At 37.6% G+C, this 10,000-nt stretch overlaps 1 protein-coding gene across 4 annotated transcripts in view; it reads right to left on the bottom strand.

Annotated features, from left to right (window-relative positions):
* Nucleotides 1–139: 139 nt before the first annotated feature.
* The window catches only part of LOC138041970 (uncharacterized), an 11,392-nt gene continuing 1,531 nt past the window's right edge, over nucleotides 140–10,000 (bottom strand). For all 4 annotated transcript variants that reach the window (XM_068887676.1, XM_068887677.1, XM_068887679.1 and 1 more), the window contains exons 4-8: nucleotides 9,093–9,155; nucleotides 8,278–8,378; nucleotides 5,977–6,174; nucleotides 4,292–4,706; nucleotides 140–1,951 (exon numbers count right to left, since the gene is read on the bottom strand). In XM_068887676.1, coding sequence (XP_068743777.1) covers nucleotides 1,704–1,951; nucleotides 4,292–4,706; nucleotides 5,977–6,174; nucleotides 8,278–8,378; nucleotides 9,093–9,155 — 1,025 coding nt within the window. In that variant the 3' untranslated portion in view covers nucleotides 140–1,703. The remainder of the gene's footprint in view (nucleotides 1,952–4,291; nucleotides 4,707–5,976; nucleotides 6,175–8,277; nucleotides 8,379–9,092; nucleotides 9,156–10,000) is intronic.

The following is a 10,000-nucleotide window of genomic DNA, read 5'->3' as shown; positions in this document are numbered from 1 at the left end:
TTGAAGTCTTTTTGAAGAGTTTCATAACCAGTCCATCTATACAAACTATGATTAAACCTTCCGCCAATTTCGTCCAAACTCTTAAGAGAGGGTACGGACCTCGTCGAAGAAAAAAAACTATATTAGTCAGTTCTATATGTTTCGTCAACTTTATCTTTATTAGGTTGCATACACAGATATTTTACCGTTGTGTATCTACACACGTCATAATAAACCTGATAATGACATCTTTTCCATTTACAGAAAGATTACTCCTCTCTAGCTTTACATATTAATGCAAGAATGGGTACGTTATTAAAATACTCGACGTTTTCGAAATATAAAACTCTACACGATATACGTCTGAACAAGGGTTAAATAGCGGATGGTTCTTTCTCTAAACACGGCGAAATACGCACGCGTTTGCAAGATTTATATCTTGTGCTAACTTTACCAAAATGTCTAATTAATTTTATAACTTTGTACTTTGTATACACCTTATTCCAAAATGGCCGCCATTTAAATATTCTTTTGTTTTTATTCAAATTAGCCCTTGATGCCTCGTTCTTAAGCTTAAAATTCAAAAGAATATTTTATCTTGAACGAGGCAACAAGGGCCAATTTGTATCCGCATAAATCAGCGGACATTTTGGATAAGGTGTATACCATATATATGAGAGAGACAAATGATCCTCGAACTTGTGTGGAAAATTTAGGCAATCGTCTCTTAAAGCACCAGAAAAATTCAGATGGCTCTAACGGGATCCCGTTATTATAGCCCGCACATCAAATACGTCTATATACATTTCTTTCATTGGTTGAATGGACTTAAACCCAATCGGGTATCAAATACAAATATACCAACACACTGCTTACATCAGTGCCAGTCTTTGCTAAATATACATTTATGTTCAGTTCTAAAAGCTTACATTACAAAACAAAAAGTAAAAAAAACACTTTAAAACTTCCAAGTGAAGTTAACAATATAAATATTCAATTATCTAAGACACACTAAATAAGAAATGGCTACAACTACAAGACTTAGACTTGTTTTTACCACTTTGTATGTATGTACACTTACGTTGACTTATACAAGCCTTTTTTGAAACATGAAGTACCACCAGAAGGTAAAAGTTGCGAAATAAAACGTTCACACCAAAACAGGCGCCTGATATATTTACCACCGGCACGATACCTGCCCAATTATGTGACTAGTTATCACAAAACCTCCACGAGTTAACGTTCCAGCTTAACCTTTTGACTCAAATGAGAAGTGTGATTGCTCTCAGATCATTATCTCTAATTATATACACTCCTGACTTGATAATTCGTACTGAAAGCAAACCTTCACGAACACACATGCAACCCCACCCATCTACCCACTCCACTCTCTCCACAAAAACTCTAGAAGTGGATGACACTATGATAGTCGCCCAGAGGAAACAATGCCAAGTGTTCGCCGCTTCGGTTCAACACTCATCTCCTAAAGCAAAGTAGAAGTCTAAAATTGGGTACGATTGGGAGTTTTTTAAAATGAGGTATGCATGGCGGGCTTTAGATACAGTTGCACACTAAAAATTACTTGTCATATAGATAAAATTTGGTGCGAGACCTCTTTAGCTTCTATGAAACACGAAAAAGCACGAATTCGGAGCACTCGAGTGTCCGATCCAGTCCAAACGAAGACTAAAAATACTTAGCCAGTCTATCTGTTAACGAAACTATTAGCGACATCTCATTGCAAGCGCAAGGTTATCAAGATGCTCCTGAAGTACGACGAAGGGAGGTTCTTGAAAGCCATTATTCCTCATCATTCTCGGCTGTGCCGGTATTTCCAGAGAAATGCGCCCATTTTGCTCCGCTCGCTGTCGCAACATATACAACTGTTGCAACCGATCACGGATTCCAATCAAATCTTCATTCAACTGAAGTTCTTCAGCTGCTATCAATGACTCAGATAAAACACTGATGCCTGCATGGAAATTTAAAGAAAAGGAGAATATATTCCATCAACACGTGGTAATTAAACAAACATACAAGCAGAGACAAAAAGTGAAATATATTAGGCTAAATATTTTCAACTCATAAATAACTCACAAAGGTAACAAAAGTAAACGCCAGCACAGTTTCATCACCATCTCAGGCGTATGTATGTTCTATACAAATTCCTTTTGACTTAACATAAACTTCAAGCCCAAGATAAACCATCGAGCAAAGTTTGTTCCCTCATCCAAGAACGTTGCAATGTTTAGGCAGTGGCAACACCACCCAACACTGTTGGGCGTACAAGTTATACCGGTGTCACTGCGGATTTCCGCCATCTTTCAGGCAAACGAGGCGAGGACCCTATACATTAAATTAACGTGGTTGGCTACCATGGAGGCGACGTGTCTCGCTTCAGAAAACAACTTTAATTTGTTGCAAGCGTGGCAAAGCAACAAACGGCAAAATTCTCTGGTCGATCAAAATTGTTGGGAGAAATGTTTGATCAAAAGCAAACTCTGTGTAACACGGCCAAAAAAATGGAAGGACGAACGGTCGAATAATGTTGGATTGCGCAAAGTTGGTGCGTTGACGCGGAGTCTCCAACTTTGTTCGATGGTTTGTCCAGCGCATTAACCGCAAACTTTCGGCTTTGCTTAGATTCGTAAATTTGTATAAACCGCTGTTTACGTAATACCTAATGGCAACAACATAAATAAACCTACAGTGCTGTAAATACTAGGGCGTTTCTGAAGATCATGACAAGATGAACGAAGAGACGAACTTATTAGCGTCAGAACCGATTTGCACATTAAATTTCTTAATCATGAACTCACGCATGGAAACGAATTTAACTAATAAAAAGATAAGGTTCTGGGTGGATACAATTGTAACAACACAGTTGCATTGATCATTCTAGCCTACTGACTGGATTGTCCATGATGTCCACATGGAAAGAAAGCAAACAACAGTGCCAACAGAACAGCAAAAATAAACAGACTATGACCAAAGACGTGAAGGGAACCTTGCACTTATCTGGACAATTTAAGCAACTGTGACTCTCTACCTGAAAAATACCTGAAAAATTAAGGTGGTTTCAGAGGGATTCAAACTAGATACCTGAATTTGGTAAAAGACAATTGCCTAAATTGTCCGGATAACTACAAGGATCACTTCTCCCTTTCATCCATAACCTGCACTTCAAATATATACACTTATTTCTATCATCAAGTCCTTTGACGGGGGGAGCACACGAGCCCAACAAATTGACCTGCTTCCAATTGAGTGGCTTCATAGCTCAGGTGGTGGAGCATTGCACCAGCATCGCAGAGGTTATGGGTTCGAACTACGTTGAAACCACCTGAATTTTTCGGGTATTTATAAAAGACAACTGCTTCCATCGTCTAGATACGTGCGATAATACAATACAATACATACAATAAATACTTAATTGACCGCTCCCCATATTGGCTCATATTGGCCCACACCCCTCATTGGCTCCATTTTCAGGGCCAATGAAACACAACGAAACGACTGAACAGAACAACAACAACAACTGCTAAGAATCCCAACTGGTCAGAGGCAAACCAGTTAGCTATTTACAAGTGCGGCTGGGAAGTTGAACCAGGGACTACCAGGATCAAATTCAACGAGTGGTCAGAGCGGGTCTTGAACCCGGGATCTCCAGATCTCAAGGCAAGCGCCCTAACCACTGGGCCACACTGCCTCCTTTCGTCTATAGAGTGATTTTCAATTGAGTGTCGAAAGTAATTAGCGAATTGCTTTGGTTTACGATTAGTTAACTCGGTGATTGGTTCAAAGTTCTCGCGCCACTTTTTCAACCAAACACAAATGAAACCAAAACCAATCGTGGCTCCCGCGTGCACATTTTCCCGCGCTTTGTGTCGGCTACGTGTACATAATTACTTCGAGTTTTGATTGGTTTACTGGATTGTTTCTGTCCATTTTGATTGGCCAAAGTAATTACTTTGGTTTTGGTTTTCTAAAATGCACTGCATTATATCCGTGTTAGACCTTTAACAGAACGTGAACTCAGCTGCTATCCCTGCATAGCAAAAGACGATGCAGCGGAGGGTGTAAAGTGCAGGTTGCAGGTCATTGTTTTACCAGAACTGAAACAACCCAAACCATTCCAAAAATGCCGCCTAACCTTAGGCATTATGTTTTAGGCCTAATGTTAGCATTATTTAAGGTTTGTGTTTCTTCAGCTATGGTGAAACAATGACCTGCAGCCCTAAACTGCATCCTGCAGTTTACACCCTCCAGGTTGCAGCGCTATTCACAAGGACTTCAAAGTACATGTACAAACCTTCTTCATATTCTCCTTTTATTGCAAAGACATCTCCGAGAGCACAACAGAACAAGACATTGTCTCGAATAGGACAATCTTCCAAAAACTCTCTTAAGAAATGATCGATACAAGATTCTGCATCTTTAAAATCCTCATCTGAAACTGGGATCTCCATGTTGGGAGCTTTCTTTCTGGATGAATGAAGACAACAGAAAATAAACCTGATCAATGACCGTCTTGGAGCTCTGGCATTCCTGTTTAAATTCTGATTGAGTTGATGACTGTAGTGCAGCAATGCATCTCTCATTGCTTTTCTCAATTCATTTTTCTCAGTAGCACTGATTCTTTGGATAGCTGCCTTCTCAGAGAGCAGAGCAGCAAAGCAGGTGCGATTAACAGCAGTCTCTTCACCTGGGACAACTGCCTCCAGTACCTACACCAGAAAAATACTAAGTTATAAAAAGAACTAATCGCTCTTATCGAGAAAAATCTAAGATGAGCCTACATTGTGATGAGCCCCAAAATAAAGCACACAAAGTGCATGCACGTATCTAACAAAAGGATTCTGCGCTTTTAAGGCTACAATGTATACTGCAATTTCTCCACGCGGCCTCTCCACCCATACAAGACAAAATTTTGCCATTTTTGCCCTAGGACATAAACAAATCTAAAAAGTCCACAAGCCAGAAGTTCACCTTTTGCAATTCGTTTTGGCCTATGAGTTTGCAGTATTAGCTAAATTAATGAAGAACACAGGTCTTGTCAAACAATGGCTTAGATTGGACCTTGGACAACAACGTCTCTGATCGGTGCACAAGGAAGTAGCTGCATGAGGTACATGTACATGTATTGGTTGTGCCAAATGCAAAAATATGGATTGGGCGTGGAACAAAACAAATAAAATGTAGCAGTAGCCATTCTACAAACAGATAATACCATTATTTAATGGGTCACAGCAGATTTAAATCGTCAACTGGGGGCGTCCTACGGCGCTTGAGGGGTAAATGGGTTAAATTAAATTGCAGTCATAATATCACAAAAGAGTCGGCTCAAGGCCACACAGGTTTCACAGCCCACACCCTGGAGAGGGGGGGGGGGGGGGGTACTCTCTTATATATGCTATATAGACCTTAAATAGGGTATACTTTCTGGTATTTCTTAGATATTCCTTTAATAGATAGAGTCACTACATTGCAGTATCCACTCCAATGCGCAAAACGAAAAGGATATGGTTAAAACTCCGACTACTACACGCCTGAATACACGTTTTCAACTTTAACAAAGCCATTTTAAAGGGACGCTTTTAGCTTGTATTGCCGTACATGCGCTCCTCACTCCCACACTCACACAGACTTGAAAACTGGGAGGCCTTGGACCCTCTGACACTGATGTGCACTGACTTAAAGATCTCAAAAGATAGCAAGGTTCTAAGCCATATGACATGACAGTGGAGTATGGTTCCCCATTCTTACTACAAATTTTCTCTGTAAGATTTTGCAGAAACCAAACTTATATCGTTGAAATGAAAGACTGTTTAAACCAAATGGATTCATATACATCGAATAGATCATGTTGTTGTTGTTATGTAAATTTCATCTTGTTCATTTGTTTGAAGTGAATGACTTTTTTCTCTTTTGGCTCTGATGTCTGATGTCTGTCTGTTTGCACATTTTTGTTTCTAATAAACTGACGTATGGGCAAACCTCTGTGGAAAACTCCAAACATTCTGCTGCCTTTTCAAAGTTTCCTTGTTGTTTGTAAGCTCCTGACACAACACTTTTTGCCTTTCCAACGAGGAAATTGTAATTGGGAGAGCTGAACTTGTGGGCCTGAAAACAGACGTCTTCACCACATTTTTTACACTCCTCAAGATTTCCCCTTTGGTACCACAAGAGACTTGCCTGAATAAAAATAATGGTAAATAATATGTTTTTAGCATGCCTTAATAATTTAATAAAAATTACAGTTAATCACTGCCTTTTGTATATATTTACAATTCATTCCACCACAAGCTGCATATGAACAAATTGACAGTTAACTTCTTGTCAGTGATCATTCATTCATCAGCAATGAGCTGTTTATTAATTATTTGAAATGTGATCTGTGCAATGCAGATTATGTTGGGTATACAGCCCGACACCTTCACCAATGCATTGCTGAACACAAAAATTCGGCAACATTATTGGTCAACATTTTTTGCAAGCTCGCGGTAGTAAAGGTCTTTTGGAAGAATGCCAATTTATAGTCTTAACCCTTTCACTCCCAATGGTGCCACTTGTAGATTTTACTCTGTCTAACGTCAGACGATTTTACTCGCCAATGGGGAACCCCACGGGGCTGAAAGGGTTAAGAAAGTGCTAGGGCAAATTTGATTGCTTAGTCTATGAAATGCTCCTTATTAAGAGTCTCAAGCCTAATTTGAATATCCAGACGGACTCCATAAGTGCCAAACTTTTTGTTTAATTTTCATTGTTCCTTTCTTTCACTATACAGCCGCTCCTTATCAACTATAGGCCACTTGCACTAAGAGGTCACATGACCAATGCTTCCCTTAAACAGTGAGTTGTAATCTTGCCGTTGCCAAAAATTGACAGAACACATAAAATTTATCGTACACGCGAAATTTGAGAGGAAATGCATTTAAGGAAGATATTTTATGGTATTTTGATTTTTCAACAAAGTAGCATGATTTGTCTTGACCGCCATGTTGGAGGGCATACTCTTGCCCTCCAACATGGTGGCCAAAACTACTTTTTGCTTATATCTTGTTAAATGTTTGATAGTTGAGTTCAGATGTGCCATAAACGTTACCAAATCATCTTTTCAACATTTTCCTTGAAGTTCAAGTGCAAAGTTTGTGTCAGAAAGCGGTAATTCATAAGTTTTGGTCACATGACCAGTTACGGACTTTCTCATTTTAAGCAAATGGTACGGGTTTGAAAAACCAAACCACTATTATTTTGTTTAAGAGATGACCCACTAATAGCGTTTCATTTTAATAAAAACGATGTCACCTGACCTCTTAGTGCAAGTGGCCTATTGCTCTTTTCATATTACTGTAAATGTTGGGTATACAGCCCGACACCTTCACCAATGCACAGCTGAACACAAAAATTCGGCAACATTATTGGTCGACATTTTTTGCAAGCTCGTGGTAGTAAAGGTCTTTTGAAAAAATGCCAATTTATGGTCTTAAGAAAGTGCTAGGGCAAATTTGATTGCTTAGTCTATGAAATGCTTCTTATTAAGAGTCTCAAGCCTAATTTGAGTATCCAGACGGACTCCATACGTGCCAAACTTTCTGTTTACATGTAATTTTCATTATTCCTTTCTTTCACTATACAGGCTCCTTATCAGCTATTGTTCTTTTCATATTTATGCATGTAGTTTGCAATTTTCAAATAGTTTTGACTTGATAATGATGTTTAGCTAATGTCGAAATGTCAATGTTTTTTAACAAAGCTTTTTAAAACTAAGTTTTTAGTATTTTTAAGAATGTTTAGATATGTTTTATCACAGTTTTTTTATAGTTAAATGTTTTCCAAAATCACTTCTTCTTCATTACACAATGTAATGCACAGTTTCTGAGTGAACAACCGATTGAACAATAATGAAGACTTTCTCATGCATGACTTTTGTAAGAAACTTTTTTTGTAATAATTGTGTACAAATTTTAATAATTAAAAACATTCATTTGAAGAATAAAAGCTACCAATAAAAATACATGACGTTTCGGTCAGCATAATTATTCAAATGTTAAATTGTAGATAAAGATTATATTGGTAACCATATATATAAAAAATGAAAGTGTGAAAATACATTGGAACAATAAGAATTGTGTGAATTTAAAAAACAAAGAATGGTGTGATTGGGCAAAATAACCATGTAAAGGACAGTAAACACTCGTGCTATGAATATTGATGCTAAAGAATTTGAAATGGCCCTAAATTGTATAACAGAAGGTTACACCAGCAGTATTATGTTAATATTATATAGAAATGTACCTCTAGTTGAATGGCTAGGGCTAAATCCTGGACATATGGATTGCTTGAGCTTTCATGACGAAGAAAACGATCCCGATCTCGCTCGAAACAGTGGTAAGCACCTGTCAACAGAAAAATAAAACCCTCAAACCGAAATCAAAGTTCTAGAAGTAATGTATCTAGTAAGCAATTGTGAAAATTTATAATTGTATCCATCTTGACTCTATGATTGCATTTGTCGTCTGCTGTCAAACTCTCTATTCCAAGACAACAACACATTTGTACTTGTCAACTGTGTTGTACTAATCAACCAGCACCAGCAATTAAACTCATTTAACTCATTGTTCAGTCTGTGTTATGGTATGTTTTTGCTCGCCTTCAGTGGCACAAAGCTGATGAAAGCCCTGACTGCGTATGCCTTGTTGGTATAACTTACTGCTCAAGCCTGGTAGTGGAAGTTAAATGTATCTTCATGCATGTTTCGTTGCTCTCTGAAAGCTAATAAAGCTTTGCAGACAAGAGGAAAGTCAATTAAGATATTGATGAAGTGAGCTGAAATTGAATTCTGCATTGATTCCGAGCTTAAAAGTTGCAAAACAACAAATGGAGCTGTCATTGACATTTATTCCTATTCTGCATTTGAAATAAATTATATGAAACTTCATATATTCTAAAATCATTTCAGTCCCCTACTTTGAGATATAACTTATTTAACCAGCTCCCAGCTGGCTCAATAGCTCAGTTTGTAGAGAAATTGCAGCCCAATATTAAATTCAATATTAAAGTCATCATACATTGTAGGCAATTTTATAAATTTTGATCTTCAAACAACATACCATTTTCCACTAAAGTTTGAAAGTATCCAACAACCTTTTGACCTTCAGGGGTTCCAAGAATACCTGTTGCATTGAGACACAAGTACTGAATTATTTAAATTAAAAAAGCATAATTTGACCCAAACATTACTATGCCTAACCCATTGACTCATAGAAGTAAGACTTAACAGATTTTACTCATCAATGGGGAGGGGCAGCCCAGGAGTCAGTAGGTTAACCCTTTCACCACTGAACAGGCCCCTCTTTGACAAAGTTAAATCTGCAAGTGTCACTCTCAGGACTCCGGGATAGGGTAAATTATACATGTAAATTGAAATTACCTTCATGGTTAAAGATTTACACCTTCAGTTAATTCAACAAGAATTCTTTTTCTACGACACTCACAGATTAGATAATAGAGAGTTATGTCAGTAAAACAGTAAACGGCAGGCTGGTAATAAAACCTTGAAAATATTCTTTTATTCTGACTCACTTCCTTCTCTCTCTCTCTCTCTCGACATTTGTACATAGCCACAGAACGGTAAAAAGGCGAGAAATTGGCGCAAATCAGACTATTGCACTTCTTCATTGTTGGCAAAGCAAAAATTTCAGCCCGTCATATTTGCCATTTAATTTTCCTCTTAAATTATGCATGCGTGCAATGCTAACTGTCTCAAATAAAAGGCACTTGATTTAAGAAAAATAAAAACAAGAAAGAAATGAGAAAATAAGAAAGCAATGAATTTTAATTTATTAAATATATAAATAAATTTAATTTAATGATTTTTAAAAGAATTTTAATTCATCGCTTTCTTAAAAGACATCATCATCATATTAATACATGTGACATGATAAATTATGTTCCCACAAAAGTCCTACACTGCATATTACGGAGCATTTAATGCTACATTATCTTATTGTATAGCACA

This window comes from Montipora capricornis, chromosome 3 (genome assembly GCF_036669925.1).
Source record: "Montipora capricornis isolate CH-2021 chromosome 3, ASM3666992v2, whole genome shotgun sequence".
Taxonomy (NCBI): Eukaryota; Metazoa; Cnidaria; class Anthozoa; order Scleractinia; family Acroporidae; genus Montipora; species Montipora capricornis.
The sequence above is the reverse complement of the archived record's forward strand: the minus strand, read 5'-3'. Positions and strand labels throughout refer to the sequence as shown.